Raw genomic sequence first — 22996 nt, 5'->3', positions numbered from 1 at the left:
TTCATCATTCAACATCAAGTTGATTGGGAATTAGACTCCGTGATTTGTTTCAGTTTGCTTTTTATGAAGTTATTTCCATCTCATGACTCGGGTTACGAGTTTGGTTGGTTAACCCGAGTTGACTTGAATTGGTTTTTATGTCATTTTTTTAATTGGATCTTCTTTTTTTCAATTTAATATTTCAACACTGGATTGATTGAAAATTAGGTTTTATAATTTGCTTTCTATTAGGTTATCTTAATCTCATGACTCAAGTTGCGAGTTTGAAATGTTGACTTGAGTTATTTTTTTGTCAATTTTGTTAATTGTTTTTTTTTCAATTTCATTATTTTTTTCTATTTTTTTTCAATTTTATCATTAAAAAAGAAAATAAAGAAATTACAAAACACAATTCCTAAAGTAACTTAATATTGAAAAATGAAGCTAGAAAAAAAAAGTTGTTGAAAGGTACTCGAGTCATAAGATCGAGATACTCTCATATAAAACAAATAAAAAATTACAATCAACTCTATATTAAAGGATAAAATAAAAAAAAATCAACTAGAAAAAGCAAAAAAAAAAAAACAAAACGATTTGAGTCAACAAATCAAATATTGCAAGTTAAAATTGAAAAAAAAAACTAAATCTATAAGTTAACTGTTAAATTTGTAACCAAGATTATAAGATCAGGATAAATTCATAAAAAAACAAATAAAAAAATCATGAAGTTTCACTTCTAATAAATTTAATATTGCAAGTTAAAATCGAGAAGAAAAAACTAAATCTAATGAGATGGATATATAATTTAATAAAAAAATAAAAAAAATTATAATTCATAATTCTAAAAATAATATAATATTGAAGAAAAAACACAGAAAAAACAAATAATATTTTACGAGTGTAGCTTTGTTTTGATAATAATACTATATAGGGGCATTATTGTCTATTGACCAACATATGTGCGCGATACGCATCCCAAACAATTTAGAATGAGCAGGCCGTTTAAGATTCATCAAGACACCTTTTCATTTCCCGCCTCGTACAAGCAACATAGTTATTTCGAAATCACCAAAATTTAAAATTTTCTCTCAAACTGTCTCTTCACTGTATCTCACTTCTCCGCGATTCTCCTGTTTTTTTTAAAATAAAATAAAATTGAGCCCAGAGATCATCACCGCCAAATAATCTGTAAGCGATTCCTCTTATTACTCTAGTAAAATTTCAATTCAAAAGCTTAAATCCAGCTCTCCCGTCCTGTTCAATCTTTCTTAGTTTCTCTTTTAATTATATCAACTTGATGATCTGCTTTTACTGTACGGAGTTCTAAATATACGATTAATTATACCTGTTTTCTTTTTTTCTCGAATTTCACTGTCTTAATCTGTTTACATTTAGTGATTAATTCTTTCGAGGTTTCGTGCGCTTGAAATTGAATTATGTAATTTATTACATTTTAAAGTGAATTTGAATAGTAGATTATTAGGGTTTAGTGATATTTGATCTTAAGTGCTCATTCCCCGAAATTTGTGTTGGTTTTAGATCTGCTTGTATCAACAGTGAAGTGAATTTGTCACTTCGAAAATTTCCTGAACTGTTTTCTTTTCACTTTTGATTTTCACCCTCTTTTGTTGACGAGGAAACCGGAGCTTACAATCTTGTGCGGAGTAATGTATTTATTTTTCATATCAAATAAAATGCTGATCTGAGTGGAGGATTATGTGGATTTTGCATAAATTTTACTGCTCCAGTTCTTATTTATTTTTTCGGGTTTCACAGATTAAACTTAGCTTTATGAATTTTCTTTTCATGGTCCTGAAGTTATTTCTCTGTTTGAATGATTTTCTTGTTATTTTGGCTGCAGATTTCTTGTGGTATACATTTCATACCTGCTTGGCTGAAGCAACATGATGGAGGTTGATACGGGACATAAATTACAAGATGTAAGTGCTGAATACGTGATTCTTAGGATATACTGCTAATGGAAAGGGTTTCAACATGATTTCTGCTAATTAGCTAAAGCCTTTTGTCTATGTTTATAGTGCACTTTATTATTTGTTGGAGTGATAGCTGAGTGATTGTTTTATGACACCGATGGAGTTATCTGATCATAAAGTCTTATAAGATGAATATTTTAATTTTGCATTATTTGGCATTTTCAGCTGCATGTCGCTGGTCATGGCTAGATTTCATTTGGATCTCTGTGGCGTGCACCTTGGTGAAATTTTATTAGGTCATGGATTACCCTTGAATTATATTTAACTCCATAAATGATATTCAGGGGATGGAATTCGAATTAGTTGATGTCACCCATTGCAACTTGATGAAGTCTCGTGAAAATTAGATATTTGACGTCTTATAAATGCACATTTCAGGATCAAATGAGCGACTGTCGCAGTTTTGGCAGCAATTATCATCCATCTAGCCAATCTAGAAAGATTTCGATTGGAATTCTGATTGACTCATTGCCAAAGAAAAGATCCGGAGGCACGAAGGAAGATGAAGCTGCAGTACCAAACATAGAAAGGGTAAATTCTAAGAAAGAAAGTTCAGTTGAAAGCAAAAAAAAGGGAAAAGGTGCCATTGATGCTACCACTAAAGGGAAACAAACTGAAACTCCTGGGCGGGTCCCTTCCCCTTGGACTACTACAAGATCCTTTCACCAAAAATCACCAATTTCTGAGGGTGTTCTTCACGCTGTAGGAACTTCCAGCTTACCACGCTCTACTGGGAGGAGGAACAGGATTAGCACAGCAAAGAATGTGCCTGTAACACATTCAGTAGAGTTTTTTGCCAAACATACATCAAATTCACATTCTGGTGATGGAAAGGAGAAGTTTGGTGGATTCACATACAAAAGGAAGGGAGGAGAGGATAGAAACTCACAGCCAGGAGAGGAATTTACATTTGCAACTGCACAAGAAGGCTCTATGCTGGATAAAGTGGCAACAGATGATAAAACGGAAGAGAGAACTGAAACTTTGAAAATGAAACTATGGGAGATATTGGGAAACGTTTCTTCACAAAAAATTCAGCCATCTAATTCTCAGGCTCATCAGATTGGTGCCAATAATTTAAATCCGGAGCAAATTCTTAACCAAGCAGATGATGTGGTTGTCAAGCCTAGACAGAGCCCAGATACCATAGAAACTGATTCTGAAAGTCCCAATCATACTATGAAGAGACCAGTGACTCGTTCTTTGACCCGAAAGAGAGCTTCAACCAAACAGAAACCAGAGAAAAATAAAGTTGGTCCATCCTCCAGTTACAGACAAAAACTTAAAGAGAAGAATGTCTTCTCCTTTGAAGAACGATTGCCTGGAAAACAAAATGTTGCTGTCAATGGTGGCTCCTCAATGTCTACAATGAAGAAGGGCCAGATAAAGAGTTGCGGCATCGAACCATGTAAGACTCACGTCAGTGAAGACTACAATGCAGATAAGATTCAGGAAGGAATTCACAAGAGTGAAAGATCACTCCCTGCTGAGAAAACATCTTCTCTTAGCAATAAAAAGGGAAGTATTCACTGTTCTCTTCAGAATAAGAGAGAGTGCCGTGAACCAAAGAACGGAAACAAAGAAAGAGATTCCAATCAATCTGCAAGGGAAGCATCGTTCTCCGCTGAGAAAACATTTTCACTTAGCAATAAAATGGGAAATTTTCATGATTCTCCTAGGAACAAGAGAGAGCACCTCGAACTGAAGAATAGAAACCAAGAACGATATTCCCATCAATCTGGAAGGGAAGATTCCCATCAGTCCCCGTGGACACACATGACTGATCAACAGAAGGATTTTAACAGCCCAGCAGCACCTGAACATGGGGATCAACAAGAAAACTTTGATACTCCCTCCTCAAATAGTACTGTCAACCCACAGGATGATTTCCAGAGTCCAACATTCAAAATCAATTCCCCTACCTTAAGTTCCTTCCCAAGCTCAATGCCAAAATCTGATCAGAGAAAGCAGGTTTTTGCCAGCCCTGAACAAGCAATGAGAAGCTTTACTGTGGGAAAAATCCATAGCTTCTGGACTCTCAGGAATTCAAATGCAGGTTGTTTTGCCTCAAATAGTCAAACAGAATCACCTGTATCCTTAAGTATTTTGAGCACTTCAATACGGTAGCTTACTATCAGGTTCCTGATGCCTAGTCAAGTTTTGTTTCATTTTGCCTTTGCATTTCCTTATTGGACTTCAGGATATTGCAGCAGAACTTATGGATTCCCCACCCAACAAAACATTACCTGTTAAGGGGAAAAGAGATGTGGAAGGTGGTCTTTCTGAATCATCTCCTGAATGTGGATACTCTGAGAGCTCCGAAGATGGTTCACCTCTTGTTAAGGGTAACGACTATTTTATTGCTCTTCTATACTTGTCATAGAATGTTCAACAAGTACTATCATTCTGTGTTGTTCCCACACATTATTTTCTTTATTTTTCCTTTTTTTATCACCCCCTTAATCATGATGCGCAGGTCGTAGGGAAGAAGAAAACTGCTCTACAGAAACTGCAACAGCTGAAAAATCAAAGTTCATGCTTCATCCAACTAAAAGGTTCTGCAACCACAAAGGTGAAAAAGTGAGAGTATTTAGTCCCACCTCGCCCTCTCCAACAGGCACTGCCTATAACTTAGTAACACTTGCTGTTTCATGTCCACAGAGTTACTGCCATCATCTGCCTTTTTAATTCGTTTTCTCTCTGTAAAATAAATTCTTAGGCATTGTTGAAACTGAGTTGACTCCTGAGATTTCAGAACAAAACCAAGGGGATGAACTAGAAAGGTATTCCTTTCTATACTTAAGACAGAAATGAGAAATTTCTAGTTTGGATCCGAACTATTAAATACCGTTACGTTATAATATTTGCTTGATTTTGGACTTAATCATGTTTCAGGGTCATCTTGCTATTTGTCATGGCTTTAGAAAACTTCCGAAAGAAAATGAAGTTGGAGACTGGAAAGAAATCCTCTGATATTTTGGTGTCTGTCTCAGAGAAGATGCATCTACAGTTGCAGAATATTGAGTCACAAATCCAAACAGATCTGTGCGTTTTTTGAAATTAATTGGTTTTCTAATTGTGAAAGTCAGTTATTAGGTCTAATCTTGATAATATTTCAGGGGGAAGCTGTCAAGTGTTAGTAAATCAAAAAGAAAACGGCTGGAGTCTAGATTTGAAGGTAATGAATTTTATCGCTACCGAATGGCTCCATGAACTTTCTTGACTATCTACTGCTATTTTAATTTATCAAAATGTCATTGCAGTCAAGCATATCTTTCCCTTTTGATTATTGAATATGATGGTGTATTTTTTTCTTCTTTATGGTTGACCTAACACATTTTTGAACTGCCATTAGCCATCTATTCTGCAGTGTAAATACGCATTTTATAATATCCAATAATCCCTTTTAATAGTATTCAAACCTTGCTTAGCACCACCCGTTTCTTCATTTCTGTATTAATGACTTTGTATTGTTTCTCATGAAATCTTTTGTATCTCAGTTCCCCTTATCACTGTTTATGAATTGGTAGTTTATAAATATAGGTTTTGGCAACACATGCAGATCCATACCAGGCATGCATGTTTCTTTAAATAAAGGTTCTGTGGATTTGATAAATTCTAACCAGTCTCACTGTGCCTTAACTTTTCAAGGGTCGTCAAGCTGTTATGTTGGATCAATTCCTTGTCTTAGATTTTTCTTCTTGCTGAAGCTTGAATAGCTGGTGTTCTAATTACAATTTTTTTTTCTGTGCGCAGAACAACAAGAGCAGCTAAAATTGATACACGATAAATTCAAACAAGATATTTACCAGCATCTCCAGGAGTGTAAAATCACTCTTGAAGGACTAGAATTGCACCAGATTGACTTCAAAGGAACCGTGAAAAAGCAAAGTATGGCAGCATATGTTATAGCGAGTAAATTTATTAATAAATACGGTATTGAATGTGTTTGATTGCTTTCACACTATTCCTTCGTTTTTATTAATACTTTTAACTTCTGAGGTACATATACAAGCATGCGAGTTTGGACGTCATGATGCTTGTACTGGGTCTCTGATAAGTTTCAAGTTGATCACAACTTCAAAACTTTTTTAACTGACGTCTTTAACATTACATAAAAGTTTTTAATTGGTTACTTGTATATCCGACATAAATTAATTGTTGGCTTGCATAGTTTTCATTTGGTGTAAATGATTTGGGGATAGAAACATCTCAGGGCAATTAATTTGATTGACGTGCTCGACCATCTAGGTAGTGGTATGTAAGTGGAAGATTAACGACAGTCATATGCACTATCTCTTTTGCGCTTTAGACCTCGACAGGAAAGTAAATAAGTGCCCACAATATCGATTTATCATTTTGAATTGATAAAGCTACTTTATCTGCAACGCTTTTATTTGTTGTGGCTGTATGACTTTAGTTTTGACACAACATGGAAGTATCTAAATGCCATTTAGCTTGATCTAAGTCTTTCTATGATACACTAATGGATCCCAGTCTGGTAACAACGGAAACAGAGTTGGATTAAGATGTATCAACTATCGTGTATGCAAACTCTGAAATACTCAGTTTTTTATTCATTGAATATGTCCATATATTGCAGAAGCATCACACCAGAAGCTTCTGATGCAAGCGGAAGAAACAGTGAAGACACAGCTAGATGATGCACAAAGAAGAATCACAGCTGTGCACAAGGCAAGTCTGCTTCTATTTAAGGAAATATGATTGCCAGCATTTCCTACCATCTGGATTCTGGGTTTATTTTTCATGATAACTGTATTGCATGCTCAGCGGCCTTTGCCCGTGTAGATATGGCTGTTCTGTCGCATCTGTTGGTATGGCATTTAATTTTGAGATGGTGGCAAGAGAATTCACATTCTTGGGTGCGCTTGCCCGTCCAGCCCATCCAAAAGCTTATGAACTAGTGTTTGTCATGCACCATTAATCTATTAGTGCTTGAACCTTTAAAGTTCATAATTACAACTAGAGATTTCTCAAGTTTTGGCCTATTGAAGGTTATGCCTTTATGCATCTAGGGTTATGCCCGTTAAAAAGGCAAAAAAAAAAAAAAAAAACAGTTTGTTGTAGTCAATAATTGAAAAGAAAGCTTATGAAGCTAATTTGAACATTTCCTGTCATTCATTCATTGCAGTCAGCAAGGGAAAAAATGCTCCAGTTGAAGTATGTTGTAGGCAAGGGCTTGAATGAGGGTGGTCTAAGTTGACGTTCATGATGGCTAAAGAGATGGAGACTTTGCACGGAGACCAGTGTTATGAAGAGGCTGAGGACTTTTATGATAGAGTCTCCTAGAGGTTGAGCTCGTTACCTTTTCCCAGGTTACAAAACTGCACATCATTCTGTGGAATCAGTCATTCATTTCATAACTGCGCTGGGATCATGCCTTAAATGTCGTTACAGCCAACTCCTTGTGGCATGTAATTTTGAGTCACGTGTCCACGGTGTTGCAGTTTGGCTTTATAGTAAACAATAGTGAGATTATTCATTTAATAGCCAACAACAGATTAGATAGTTTGATATGCCTTTCTTCCTTGAGCTGCCTTCTGATGAGTTAAAGCAGTCCATCATGGTAAAAGCATGTTTCACTGTTCCAGTATTTTCATTCCTGAGAAGATAGAGCATAGTAGTGCATGGGAACGAATCAAGGCGAGTCCAAGTTTACAGTCTATGTCACTGCATGCATAGAACATGTTTCACTAGAAATGAACATGACAATGTTGCTATAAGTTGCTCTAGGAGGCCCCTGCTAGTCTTTCTTGTCAATTTGCTTACATATGCACTTATTACAAGCAGAGTTCATAATAGCCTCTTTATCTTTCCACAGTGCCTTCTAGAAAGGGAAAAAAAGAAAAAGAAATTAAAAAACTTGTGAAAGATCGGCGGTCCGTTACAAGAGATTCAATGGATTGGCTTCTGGGAGACACCCTCAATTATCCAACATTCAACTGACCAGCAAGCCATGTCTTGTGCAAAATGAGCTTCAAGACAGAATTGACATGCCTTGCTGGGATGAACCACAATTCTATAGGTATTTCACGCATAGCCATTCTAGCAGCCATGAAATTCCATGGCTATAAGGTGTCTGATATGACAGAACGTGGAGGATGAGGATTGTCATTTTGACATTTTAGAACCCAGTAAAGAGATGGATATAGTTTTCACAAAAACAAAACAAAACAAAAGACATGGATTTAATTAAGGATATTTTTGAGATTTGGCGATCGAAGAATGAAAGAGAGAGAAATGGGTGGTGTTGCTATGTGCACCGCTCAATGCTTTGATGGTGGGGGCTGCTGCATGCTCTCATTATTATTGCATGTAATCTGTGTTTTTATTGGCAAGCAATCCTTATCTGATTGTTGGATTGGATTGGCTCTGATTTTGTTTCGTCGCCAATCAGTCGGTGCTTAGGGAGGGGAAAAGGTACGGACCCCAGACAGAAAAACAACGATGCACGTGAATGGGCACGCGGGTGCACGTGAAGTGCAAACTTTTTTTAATTTTAATCTGCCTTCTTTTTTTCTCTTTTGTCAAACTTGAAAGAACGTTGATCGAGAATGAGGGGTAGTAGGTCCCACTTGAAGTGGATGTTGGGTATGGGCCCTATGGGGTCGCTCGTGAAAATGCCTATTCTCGTAAGAGGACCCTTGCTCCACGAGGACATCTTAAATTCCTGGAGTGGGCACATGTCGTGGTTCTAGTGGTGTCGTTTTCATTATCGAAGTTTCCTTGCAAACATTGCGCTTCCTCCAATTCAAGCAAGGGATGATGAAAGTGACTGTTCGAACAACCAATATAAAGACTTTGGCGAAGTCTCCTCCTCGGCTTTCATTTAGAAAATGAAAATTGAAGTAGGTGTTCTTCAATTATATGCTGACACTTTTCACTTCTTAAAAAAAAAAAAAACCACACAAGTCATTCACGTCAAGACGCTACAAATATTTTTAAACAAAAAAAAAATGATATTTTGATCGGATTGCAAAATAAATAAATAGTTTTTTTATATTACAATCAAATTGCAAAATATATTTTTATTGTAATATTAATGGAGAATGATATTTTCATCAGTTTTTTTATGATTTCTTAACATTTTATAAAAAAATATGCAACTCATGTTTTATTGCCAAATACATCACGGTACAGTTTTTGGGTTGGAAAAAAAATTATTCAAGACGTGTGAATGGAGGTAGCTTATATATAATTTAAGGGGTGTTTATATACACTCTTCTTCCTTTTTTTTAAAAACAATATATTTTTATTCTTAATTTCAACAACCACCCCATCTTTTTTAAGTGCCATTATTATATGTTTCTCTTTAAATCTAAAACTTGAATCCTAACTTTGCAGTTTGTTTACCTACCGATTCAGGTTGAACGTATGATTTTTATTCACTGACACATACTTCTTTATTATTCTGGTTAAACTAAAAAAAACCTCTATTAGTTATCTTAGTAAAATATTATTTCTCTATACTCAAAGTCTTTTGATAGACTTCTAAAAATATCGATAAGAATCGCAAATACAATACATCTTTGATGGACCGCTGCAATCCATATAGGTGCTTAGTAACAACAATTCTTTCATTTCTAACAATCATTCTAGTAGAATTTATCAATGCATTCATTAAAATTTCTTCTACATTGTCTTAAAGTATGGGGTCATTACAAAGTTTGAGTTTATCCAAATGGAAAAAAAAAAGTGCTTATTCATCTTCTCTCAATCATTAATATTTTGTTTTTTCTATTTCTCTCGAGACCTTTTCAATCTCTCTCACCAAACAAAATCTTGCTTTTTTAATCTAATGGTAATTAGCTTTAACCTTATCTATCCTAGAACTTCCATGTACTCAAAAATCTTCTCAATTTCATTCAATTAATTGATAAACTTCTCTGTTTGTAAGGAATCCGTGAACTCATAAATCTTTATACAAAATCATAAATCTTTATGATACTCATCTCGATCAAGAGGATGCCTTCTATGCTCTCACCTCTAAAATGGGTTTTCAAAGTTAGCCATATATCAGTAATCACTCTCATCACAATTTTTTAGGCTCATTTTCTCCACCAACTATCAGGTCAATTCTGTGATTTGTCTCTTCATGTCATCTTTCATGAATTTCTAAAATGTTTTTTCTTTGAAGGGGGACCTCCCCATCCCCTCCTACCTAAACACATCTTGTTTTGTGACCATCTCTTCCAACCATTATTATTTAATAACATACAATAACTAACAACTGGAAATTATTGAACTTTAATACTAACTGAAACATATAAAAATAATATAAAAAAGATAGAAACCAACCTTTAACTAACCAGAATGAGTGTTGATCTAAATATATCAATTAAAGAACTCGATACCATTTTTAAAGATAAGTTTGGTATTAAACTAACCTTTAATACTACTATAGAGAGCTAGAACCAAGGTGAAAGTGTAATAGTAGTTGATGTAGATGATGAAATGTTAATGTTGTTAGTGAGTGTTTATTGGTCAAATTTGATAGTGTGTTGGCTATGATTTTTGTTGTCTTGGTGATTAGGTAATGTTGTTGGGTGGAATTTGGGTAGTGTGGTTTGACAGGTTTGAATGCTAAAATTATGGTGAAAATTATGGGTTTATTTTTTAATTTCTAGACATTTGTCTTAAACATATTGTTAAATCTTGTGTATTCTGACTCTTGAAACTTTGGCCGAAAGTGTGGTGAAATTGTGTTCTTTATTGCTTCTTAAGATTTGGGATTGTAGCTAAAATATAGGTATCCTTCTTTAAATAACAATGAATGGTGGTATTTCTATATTTTTCATTAAATGAGAGCAATGACTCTTTTTTGAAAATACATACAATGATAAAAAGTTCAATCACATCCCTAAATCTTCAAAAAAATTTTATTTCCATCCCCTATAGTTTAATATGTTTATTTTAGCCATAAAACTTAATTTTTCTCTCCATGTCCATAAATGTTGAGAAAAAGTTCAATTTAGTCCTTGAAGTTTTCGCAAAAGTTCAATTTCACCCTTAAAGTTTCTATTTTTACATTTTCAGTCCCAGTAGTTATAGATTTTTACATTTTGATTCTAAAACTTCATTTCCTTCACATTTTAGTACTTGATTATTGAGCGTAGAAAGATAAAGTCATTGAAAAAAGAGATGAGAGAGAGAGAGAATGGGTTCACCACATTCCAATCACAAAAAATACATATTGGTGTCAATGAAGGTTCGTTAAGAGATGGGGGGGTTCAATAATGATGAATTTGCCCTTTGACCATGTTGAAAAAGTAGATTAGGGTCCATAAATTTATTATTATTATTTTTTTTTGATTTTTTACTTTTAAATTGATTAAAGATTGTTTTGTGGTTGAAGATGGAATTATTGAGATTTATATGGTATTTTTAGGATTTGTTTTGGTTAAAATAAGTTGAAATTTAGGTTTTAGAGATCCAAAAAACATGTTCTTAATAAAGAAAATGTTTCGTCCAAAACTAAAATTTTTTTTGACTAAATAAATACTTTTTATTTATAATTTTAATCGTTGAAATTCTTTTGAATATTTATTTTAATTAAATAAAAACTAGTTTTAGAAATTAAATAAATATAGTAATTAAATAAATACTATATATAATATTTATATAGTATTTTTTTTTATGAATTTATAAAAAAACCACCCTCATCTCCCAGCCCAACACCCCCTAATTCATCTAGAAAACCTCGGTGCGAATATCTTCATGAGGTGAGAAGGAAACTGGTCCTGATATTTTAGAGCTGGTACAGTTAGAAAGTCTCGAGTCCTGATCATGTGAACAGATAAAAAAAAAAATATGGCTCCAAATCCCACAGCCCCAGTTAACTTCTTGGCTCACACGAGCTAACAAATTAGGAGGTACTTTGTATTTAGAGCAGCAAGTGGGTCCAGCTTCTGGTCGTGGACGCTGACCTTCCACACCATAGTCCATTGGAGACGTGGTTAGATTATGTACACATGTTTTCTGTGAATGCTAGAATCTCACTTGGCCACCAAAGAATCTTCCATCAAGATGGGTGTTGTCGTAGTTTCTGTTTTAAATTGAGACCATGATTTTGATGTTTTTTTTTCCCCTTCACAGTAACTCTCGATCGACTTTCATGATTCAAGTGGTTGAAGATGGACCAGCTGCTACCAGGGATAACGCAGTCCAGTGTATAAATTGAAATTGGACCATGTGGAGTTATCCTTTCGGTTGATTAATCTCAAGATATCCCATCACAGAGTCTGCTCGAGATCTTCTTGTCCACCGTCGTTGTTGTTTTTTTCTTGATACTCTCTTCAAAAATATAAAAAAGAAAGAGAGAAAGAACGAATAACTCTATAAAAGTAATACTGCTTTGATGTCCTCGTTGTTGAGTCTGTCCTCTCCATAAAGTTTTACCTTCAGCCAGTATCATAAGAGACACCTGACCAGAATCAATCCTGTTCTGGACGACCCGCTTGGCTAGTTTAGCTTCCATGTATGCTATTCTTTAAACCAACTTGGTACATCCTGTTTCTTGGAGACATTTTTTCTTGGATGCGTTGTTTGACAGGTTATTTTAATTTAAATGCAGGGATGATCGCGGGCATATGGAATTGGTGTGGGAAAATGGTCAGGTTCTTATGCGAGTATTGCCCAGTACTAGTAGCTCATGCACCAGTTACACTCCTCATCCTAAAAAAAATGTTAGTGAAGTCGAGAATAATAGTGATGGCTACACTACAAAGAGGCCAAGGTTAGGAACTGGGGATTCTATCTTGGGCGACTTTCCTTTGATAGATGATAGAGAACTCGCCAAGCGTGACAAATCTTCGCAAGACGATCACCATCCAGAGTTATTCTCTGAATTATGTGAAACTAATCTCAATATGCTCTTGGAAAATAATGAAAATAACATTTATGAGAAGAATATCACGGACGCCCATGTTGTTCCGGGGTATAAAGATGCAAATTGGCGACCGGGGAAGGCGTCCGAGTTTGCAGCTGAAGTTCCTCAGCTTACAACAGCTAGTAATGGTCAGCTATATCAGTCTTTCTTGGAGCAACACAAAGCTTCAGCTCCACTATTCCATGGATTGCCCACTTCAAAGCTGCAGCAGGTGGATTCTGGATCTGACAACCACTCGAGGTTGCAGAACTTGTCCCGCATTTTAAGGCCAGCTCTTCCTAAACCTAGTCATGGCAGTAATGCAACAAGACCGACAAGCGGTCCTGGATCATCAAGACTCCAGCAACTGAAAAGCAACACTGACGAGCCTCCAGCAGGTTGTAGAAATCTTGTTGAGTCGGGACAGATGGTGCCGACTTATGCTTCAAAAGTTTTTAAATATTTCAATGACCAACAATATCTAATGGCAAGCCAGATAGTTCCTATTGGACCAATTGACAGGTCTGCAGAAGCGTCACCCCCAGATGAGCAATCTGAAGCTGTTCTCCATAACTATGCCACTACCAGTAAGAGGTGCTGCGATCGGGTTTTCGGTTCAACCTCAGGCTCCGCAGAAAAAAAAATAAAGGGGAAGCCTGATAGAGGAAAGTCTATAGATCAACTGACTGCAACTAGTTCAATATGCTCACGAGGAGCTTCAAATGATCCAACATCTTCTCTAGAAAGGCAATATGAAGACACAGAGGGGACAGCGTATTCAAGCGATGTACGAATTAGTAAAACTTGTCTACCTTTCCGTGTTTCATTTCCTTCTTATTCTTACAAAATTCATGTTTGACAAATGACCCAGGATCTTGAGGAAGAAGAACAAGTACCTGCTCGAGGGAGTGCAGGTTCCAAGAGAAGGCGAGCAACAGAAATCCATAATCTGTCTGAAAGGGTTAGTGATGTCATTGATTTGATAATTAAATCAATAAGCTGATATCCTTTGACAAATCTAATTAGCTGTTATGCATTTATGTGTGCGTACGTGCAGAAGAGAAGAGATAGGATCAACAAGAAGATGCGTGCATTACAAGATCTAATACCCAATTCAAATAAGGTTGGCACTATTTTCATCCGAAACTTAATAAATATATATGTTCTCTTTCATAATCTTTTTCTGAAATTTTTTTTTTTTTTTGGTTTTGCTCTTCTACCTGTGGTTGTCAGGTGGATAAAGCTTCTATGCTTGGTGAGGCAATAGACTACCTAAAATCCCTTCAGCTTCAAGTACAGGTATATATTTCCTTACTTTCAGTTTTTGACACACACATGAGACATGCACATGATCTTAACAATCTTACACATATATGTAGTTGTAATCCTAACTGTGTGTCTTGGGGCAGATGATGTCGATGGGAACTAGGCTTTGTATGCCTCTAATGATGTTACCAACAGGAATGCAACATATACATGCACCACTATTAGCTCAATTTTCTCCTATGGGTGTGGGGATGGATACGAGATTAATGCAAATGGGTGTTGGATGCAGTCCAGCAACATTCCCAGCTTCAGGCATGTTTGGGCTACCAGCTGGTCAGATGCTACCCATGTCGGTATCACAAGCGCCATTCTTTCCTTTGAATATCGGAGGGCATTCCACACACTCATCTGTTCCGATGCCGGCCATGTCTGGAGTGGCCAGTACTCCTCTGGAATTTATGCGCTCAGCTGTCTTTCCAAGTTCAAAGGATATTATTCACTCCAATACATCAGCTCGCAAATGATAAGCAATGGAGGCCTAGCTTCTAGCTAGTTTGGATTGTACAAGCATCGAGTTCAGGCTTGACGTGCTTTCAGTTTCATTATTGGAGGAAATGAATTAATGGCATCAACTGTGGATTAACATATACATCTTTATAGTTCCAAATTGCCTTTTTATATATATATTATATCCTTTTATTAATGGCATTTGTATTATTATTGTCTTGTTAACCTCGGTCAAGATTATCCTTCATGCCACCTCCGAATAAGGTTATTTTAATCAAATAGATGGCTTAAATATTAATTTTGAACTTAAAATGTTTTTTTTTATTTAATGAAAAATGATAATCTCAATTGATTTTAATTTTCTAATGAAATTGAATTTCTTAATTTAATGCTCTTATATAATTAAATGCATGGTTGCTCATGTAATCACATTATTGTTGTTATTCGGATGATTGTTGTGATGCGAGAAAAAGCTAAAAAGACAAATAAATAATCATAGAAAAATAAAATTTTAATAAGTAAAAAAGTTGCAAGTATAAATTCTAAATTTATATTTTTATTCTCTGAAAATAAATTTAGTAGTTCACATCATAAAAAGATTTACGGGTCTTTTAAATAGACCAAAAAATCTATCTCTTCTAGGAAACAAAATCAAAATTTGAAAGCATAAAGAAAAATCATATAATATCCAAAATAAAATAATAAATCTTAAAATGTCAAAGAAAAACAACAAAATTAGCTCAAATAGGATCTTTTGAATCTAATTTCAAAATATTTAGATAGTAGATAACAAAAAATATTGGTCACCTATGAACTGGGTCTCAAGAATCTCTTGTAAAAAATTCATCCTGATCCAATAGTTGAATATTATGTTATGGTCTTTTTTAGTCACTACTCTGATCTAACGCAACCAAACATCTTCTTTTGGATTTAAACTTGTTTTGCTAGTCTACAAAAGCATTTGCTATGTCATTCACATAATTTGCTTATGACATATCTCCATCTGAATGCGCAAAACATTTAATTTCCACTAGCCTTGCTATGTCATGTTATCATGATGGTTTTTAACCAATTCAATAAGAATCCAGTGTGGTTTTATATATAAACTTGCATAGTTTAGCATGCTTAAATAGAGATTAGATGATTCCCTGCGCTATGTTGCAGTGAGATTAAAATTTCATTACATGTAAAAAATAAATGCCCAAACCATAAAAAACTCTTTGACAATGTCATTAAACCTAACTCAACAAATTAAACTTGAAACCTCTCAACTATAATCTTTACCTAACTCAAGTCTCAAATTAAATTGTATAGGAGTTACCCTGGCGTGACGTAATAAACTTGACCGATTAAAGCAAACTCGGACAACCGGTAAAAACATGGTTTGACTTTAAAAAATATTTTTAAGATGATATTTTTTTTAAAAAAATTATTAAGATGACGACACGTTGAATCAACCCGGGTCAACCTACCAAACCCGCAACCTGGATCATGAACTCCATTGAGTTTAATATTTTTTTTTTAAACTATTTTTATTTAATTATATGATAAAAAAATAGATACTTGTTAAACTAAGCACCAACTCAATACTATGATGTTTTTCTGAGACCACGATAATCCAAAAAAAAATAAATCAAAATAAATCATGAAGTTTAATTCTCAATAAATTATATTTTTTTATGGGATCAGTTTTTATTTAATAATATGATAAAAAAATAGATGCTTGAAAACCGAGCTTCAACCCAAATCAGTACATTTTTTTAAGATTATGATAATCTCATAAAAGGTAATTCTAAATAAATCATAAAACTCAATTCATAATAATTATATTTTTTTCAAAACCATTTTTTATTTAACAACATGATAGATAGATCTTTTTTTTTATTTAATAATATGATAGAAAAAATTGATGATCGTAAAACTGAGCACCAACCCAATGCCGGAATGTTTTTCCAAAACTATGATAATCCCATATAAAAAAAACCAAAATAAATAAAAAAGTTCAATTCTCAATATACTCAATGTTTAAATATGGAAGAAAAAAGAAAAAAAGAAAAAGAGAAAAAAGAAAAATGGTTATTGTACGTTCATTAGATGTGAGGAGGGGAGCAATGATTTTCTCTCATCAATTAGTTCTTACTAGATAAGTGATTTGTGTTACGTTGCGGGCTAGCCTGAATTTTTTTCACTACAAAAAAAGATGTTAAGGCAATGTAAATGATTCCAAAAGAAAAAACCGATATTCAAGTCATCGACTTGACTAGATTTAATAAGATTATATGATTTGATTAATAAAAAATGAAATGATAATAAAACAAACCGATAAAAAAATTGAAAAAAAAAAGATTAAAAAAAAATTAGAGCCCAACCAGGTTAGCATGCTAAATTTATGATGCAATTGTAATACCAGGGCAACCCTGTTGAAAGCAAATTAAATAAAACAATGAAACTCAATTATCAAACAATTCAATGTCGAAAGAAAAAATTAAAATAATATATTAAAAAAAGCAACAGAAAAAAATTTGTCTAAATTATCTCAGGTTAACCTATTAATCCTATGACCATGGGCATAATGATTAGGATAAGCTCGTAGATAGGAAAGAAAAAAAAGTACGAAAATCAATTCTAAGTGAATCAAACATTGAAATATAAGATTGAAATTTTTTTTTTTGAAAAGAATCTAAAAAAATAAAATCAACCCATGTTAATTACTGAAACTCACGACTTTTGTCATGAGCTCAAGACTAACGCTATAGAAAAGAAACCCTAAAAAATAATGAAGTAAAGAGAAATACCAAAGGATGAAATTAGAAGAAAGAAACAATAAAAAAGAATCTAAAAAAATAAAATCAACCCATGTTAATTACTGAAACTCACGACTTTTGTCATGAGCTCAAGACTAACGCTATAGAAAAGAAACCCTAAAAAATAATGAAGTAAAGAGAAATACCAAAGGATGAAATTAGAAGAAAGAAACAATAAAAAAGGATCTAAAATAAAATAAATAGCAATTAAAAAAATAAAAAAATCCAACAAAAATAAATCAAAATCCAACATTAAGGGATGGAATTGAAAACACAACTCAATTAGAAAAAAAGGATAAATAACAATTAAAAGCCGTAGACTCAATTTGTTACAAAAATAAAATGAAACTAAATAATGAGGGACTAAATTGAAGAAAAAATAAAAAAAAAGATAAAAATAAAATCAAATAACAATCAAAAGAATAAAGATGAAATTGAAGATGAATTTTTTAAAAAAATATACATAAATAATAATTAAAATATAAAAACTAAAATTGATATAAAAATAAAATAAAATTATGAGGACCTAAATTAAAAAAAATTAATAAAAAAATAAAAAAAATCAAAAGAATCAAAACTAAATTAAATATAAAAAGATATTTTTATATTTTATGAAAGTAAAAGGAGAGATAAAAAAAAACACATCCGGAGCCACACCTCATGTTTTCCGCCGACACACGTCCATCCATCATAAAAATCTTGGTGAGAGGCTCCCAACGCCACCGTAGATTGTAGTGTTTGTCTGCCAGAAAAGCCCGCAATCGACACCCAAAAGTCGCGTGCAGATATTCTGTGGTGATGCGTTAAGACTTTTTTGTATTTTTTTTTTTATTGGGCAATAAGGGATATTGTTATTTTGATGATTAAATCTCTCCAGAACAAGAATTTGGGTTCCCAGTCTGATCTTTGCCCACTAAATGCCTTGTATCGGGCTGTTGCCATTATTTCGTCGTCCTAATCGGGGACTTCTTTTCTTAAGAATTCCTTCACTGATGACACTGAATCTGTTTCTACTCAATTCAATTCCCACTTCTCCCAGTGAAATTGTTTGTGGGTTTGGTTTTGAGGGAGAGAATTGGAATTTTAAAGGTGGGCGAGGATCCGAAATATCAAAACTCCGGGTCTGGTCTGGATGATGTGGTGAACGGTAATTTTCTGCCTAAGTTGGACCGCGGCTAAAAGGATTTTAAAGAAAACGACGCCGTTTGATGCAACCGCCTCCACTTCGTAATTTCAATTTTGGATTTAATAAATTACCTTTTATGCTAAATAAATTAGGATTTCTTGGCGGTTTATTTATTTATTTATTTCACCCATTTCTTTTTCTTTTTCTTTTTTTTCATTCTCTCTCTCTTTTTTTTTTAATTCTATCCTTTTTTTTCTTAATTTTATAATTAGACTTTTTTAATAATCATCCAGATTGTTTTTGAAACGATAAAATCAATTGAATCATATCAGAATAATTTTTACATAATTTAATTTTAAATGTGGATTAAATAAGGAGTCAGGACAAGATGTTTTTTCAGTTAATTTAATTTTTTTTAAATTTCATTCTCAAACTTGTTTTTATAGGTCGGGTTGCTTTTAGATTGACTAAATTAACTGAGTCATGTCTGAACAACTCTTACACAATATAATTTTAAATTTGAACTAAATACAGGAAATTTCAATGTTAATTCGGTAAATCAAGTTTAATAATAATATCAAATAATATTTAATAACCTAAATATTTTTTTATTATGTTAAAAAGAAACTTGATTCGACTGGTAATATAACACTGAAATGTAAACTAATATGTTATGTAAAAGAGAAGAATATAAAAGAATCTCGACTCATAAAATGTTAATAGAAAATCACCCCGTTTATAAAGTTTTAGCGAGACTAGTATTTTATTTGTAATTATGTAATAAAAGGTTTTTTTATTTAACAGTAAATTGTATATTAATGAAAATTAAATCCTTTCTTCGGTATTGTTAAGGACATATTTTTTATATTGATATGATGCATTCAGAACTCGTGCATGATGCATCAGCTGAAGATTCATCCTATACATTTTTAACCACAAAATTAGAAAAAGAGAGAAAGGTTTTGTATATAATACCCTGAACTCATTTAACACTCCCTAGCCAACTTCTCAGATGGGTTATCTAGGCGTTGCTGTGGTTGCTTTGGGAGTTGTTCTATTTACAAAGATTTTGCAAATATGTAGGTTCGTCTTGTGGAGGCCATATTCCTTGACCAAAAGCTTTAAAAAAACAGGGGATTAAAGGACCACCACCCTGCTCGGTCCTTTTCGTGTTTCTTGGGAAAATAAAGAAGCTGAAGAAAGTGGCGGATGATATTGTCTTTAGATACAAAATCTAATGACATGAACCCAGAAAGTTCTCCCACACTATCACAAATGGTCATCTCAATACGGCTAGTTAATCATTTTTTCGCTTTTCCTCCCGTTGGTTTTAGTTCTAGCTACGGAGTCTTTTGGGATCCATCGAGTGGTAGTTTTCAAAATCTTGATTTGCATCAAGATCATGGCTAGCTCTGAACAACAAGTTTGTGTTTTTCTTCTTCTTTTTTTCCTAAAAAAAGGGGTTATATTCAGTTTAATTCGTACCATTTTTAGTTGTTAACTCTTTCACACTACAGGAGAGACGCTTTTGTTTTGGTATGGGCCGTTTCCGATTATCACCATTGCAGACCCCGAGCTAGCCAGGCAAGTACTATCAAATAAATTAGGTCTCTACATCAAGCCCAGTATGAGATACCCAATAGACACACTCCTGGGTAAAGGATTGGTTCTACTTAATGCACTGGACTGGGCTAGACACAGAACAATCCTTAATAACGGCTTTTCCATGGACAAGCTCAAGGTATTGCTTTTCTTCTTCTTCTTCTTCTTTGAACTGAGTTTGATGAATTTGATTTTCAGTGTCATTCTGGAAAAAAGGAAAGGTTTTATAAACTCGGCCATGCCATGCCCTTTTTTCTTAAATTCTCATAAACTACTAAATATAATTAGTTTTCATGCCTTTTGTTTCTGGACCTGGCTGGTTATGATAGGGAGAATGGCAGCGTGTAGACCGACAAGTGGAAAAACCGGAGTGTAATCACCAAGGATGAATATATAAAGATAGACATGAATGAGCAATTTCAAACGCTTACTGCTGATATAATAGCCCATACTGCCTTTGGCAGTAGCTGTGTTCAAGGGAAATGAGCCTCTAGAGCACAAAAAGAACTTCAAAAATGTTGTGTTGCTTTAAGGACACACATTTTTATCCCTGGCAGCCTGTAATTTCCCTTCTCAAATAATAATTCTCTTATCCCAGATGCTCATTTTGTTAAATTTTGCCACTTCCTTGAGACAAGTGATTAGTCTGTTTTTTTCATTGTTTATTTAATCATACTCTATCTCTTCTTTGTTCCTTTCAGATATCTTCCTACCCCGTCAAACATTCAGGTGTGGAAGCGAGACAGGAAAGTGAAGAATACGCTAAGGCAGGTCATAGAAAGTAGAACGAAATCCCAAGTTGAAATAAGTTCAAAAGATTGTTATGGATATGATGTTCTTGGTTTAATGGTTGAATCCTTACAATCTACTGGCAGCGAAGATAGTCCCAAGTTGAACATGGATGAAATCATAGAGGAGTGCAAGACGTTCTTTTTTGCTGGTCAAGAGAGACCACCTCCAATTTATTAACTTGGACCATTTTCATGTTTATATAGAGTTTCTGGACTGATGCAACCATATCAATCCTGATTTAAACGGTTTGTTATAGAATCGTCATGGTTTGACAAGTTAAAAAAAAATAAAAATAGAAAAGGCTATTTCGAAAAGACATGTGTCAAGAACAACGGTCCATTGTAGTAAGATTATGAAGGTTCAATATTGAAGTCAACAAGGACACACCTTTTTTTAATGGAAATGGCCTTGTAGAAATTCAAGAGTTACACGAGGAAAAGGGACCAGAGGCTTCACATCTGACTGACCAGGGACAATGAAAATTGTGCCAGCCAGGGTTGAACTAGCACCTGAAGCTAAAATATCAAGCCATAATGATTCGAGTGTTGTTGTCAATATGCTCCATGTACTTGCACCAAGAATCGAACTGGCTAGGACTCGAGAAGTGGATAGATTTAATTTTATGAATCGGTGGGCGTGGTGGACTAATGAAATCTCATTTTCGAATCTTGAACTGTCTCCTAACAGACGTCGTTATCTCCTGCCACTGCCACTGCCATTTAAAATTGCTTTCATATAATATATGGTAACAATTCCTAATCTGACTGAAATGATCTTGATGTGGTGTTTAGCCTATTGCTTAGCTTTCGAGTTGATTGGATGATTTTTTCTTTATCTTCTTATTTTCAGGCAGCTTCGCGAGCCCTTCTATTCATGTACTCCTGTTGTACACGAAATGCACATTCTCCCCGGCTTGTAGAGCAAAAAATATTCACGAACATTAGTAATTCGCGTAAAACAATTATTTAGAAAAGGTAGCATTATACGTTATTATCTCAATTTTCCATCCTGCATTTTCTTTTTTATATGATAATCATTAATCACATTACTAAAAAAAAACATTAAAAGATTTGAGTTGAAATCACAACATTTTTTTTTTAATTTTTTTTTATTAAACTTAGTAAAGTACATAATCTCATCTATAAGGAAGATGAGTTAACTTGGATCAAACCAAACATATATTATTTCAAGATTTTTTTTTTAAATTAAAATGATATTGTTTTGAAAAAAAGAGTCAAATTATGCTTTTAACTAAGTTATATCAAGTCAACTCCCAATCGATTTAATTTGAAACCTGATCGCAGTCAGGAGTCAGGTCGATAAGTTATCAGTCAAGCTTAACAATACTATTTTGAACTACTACAACTAGTTCTAACTAGCAACAAGTTTAAAATTAAACTAGATCGCTTGTCTGCATTACGCAACGGGTTAGATCAAATTCTTCTTTCAACATAAAAAAATATATAGCTATTGCTAACATGTTTTATAAAAAGAACAAAAATTGAAAACATGAATTAAAAATTGATGCATATTAACGACATCTTTTTTAACTATCGAGAATGTTACATATTAGATGATAGTTTTAAAAAAATATTAAGATGAAAACACATTATATATATCAGTCGAGGTAACCTACCTAGCTTGTGATCTAGATCATAAGACCGTGATAACATTGTATAAAGCAAATAAAAAAATTGTGAAGGTTAATTCCTCTAACCCGATGTTGAGAAATGAAATTGAAAAAGATATTACATTAATAAAAAAGGGCCAAAACCATCAATCTGTGCCATAAATCTCATTGGATCTAATAATTTTTTTATAAATAATGTTTTTTATTTAATTATATTACAACAGATATAAATGATAAAAAAATTGAGCACCAATAAAAGACTATTCATATAAGATCGCAATAATTCTACAAAAATCAAATTGAAATATATCATGAAGAGTAATTAAAAATCAATCAAATACGAAAAAAAAATAAAAGAAAAAAAGTCAATGAAAAAAAATTCCACATAATCAATGGATATATATCGCC

The 22996-nt window shown here is 33.7% G+C and overlaps 2 protein-coding genes and 1 pseudogene across 4 annotated transcripts; all 3 read left to right on the top strand.

Annotated features, from left to right (window-relative positions):
- Window positions 1-1028: 1028 nt before the first annotated feature.
- Window positions 1029-7717, top strand: LOC7486838 (meiosis-specific protein ASY3). 3 transcript variants are annotated; one of them, XM_024584880.2, is made up of 11 exons: window positions 1029-1167; window positions 1841-1919; window positions 2352-4064; window positions 4174-4318; window positions 4450-4545; window positions 4693-4756; window positions 4869-5018; window positions 5093-5151; window positions 5730-5864; window positions 6577-6668; window positions 7126-7717. In XM_024584880.2, exons 2-11 carry the CDS (start codon window positions 1884-1886, stop codon window positions 7195-7197), a joined length of 2562 nt encoding a protein of 853 aa, XP_024440648.2. In that variant the 5' UTR covers window positions 1029-1167; window positions 1841-1883; the 3' UTR covers window positions 7198-7717. The 3 variants fall into 3 exon arrangements, with proteins under 3 accessions (XP_024440648.2, XP_024440647.2, XP_052302895.1); XM_024584879.2 differs by having other exon boundaries at window positions 4450-4590; XM_052446935.1 differs by having other exon boundaries at window positions 4450-4590; window positions 6577-6672; window positions 7130-7717.
- A 4285-nt stretch (window positions 7718-12002) lies between these two features.
- On the top strand, window positions 12003-14830 carry LOC7486837 (transcription factor PIF3). Its single transcript, XM_002320895.3, has 6 exons — window positions 12003-12471; window positions 12568-13648; window positions 13733-13822; window positions 13919-13984; window positions 14095-14160; window positions 14271-14830. Coding segments are annotated over exons 1-6 (1686 nt in total). The 5' UTR covers window positions 12003-12469; the 3' UTR covers window positions 14652-14830.
- A 4746-nt stretch (window positions 14831-19576) lies between these two features.
- On the top strand, window positions 19577-21161 carry LOC7486836 (cytochrome P450 709B1-like; annotated as a pseudogene).
- The last annotated feature ends 1835 nt before the right edge of the window (window positions 21162-22996 follow it).

This window comes from Populus trichocarpa, chromosome 14 (assembly GCF_000002775.5).
Source record: "Populus trichocarpa isolate Nisqually-1 chromosome 14, P.trichocarpa_v4.1, whole genome shotgun sequence".
Lineage (NCBI taxonomy): Eukaryota > Viridiplantae > Streptophyta > Magnoliopsida > Malpighiales > Salicaceae > Populus > Populus trichocarpa.
The sequence above is the reverse complement of the archived record's forward strand: the minus strand, read 5'-3'. Positions and strand labels throughout refer to the sequence as shown.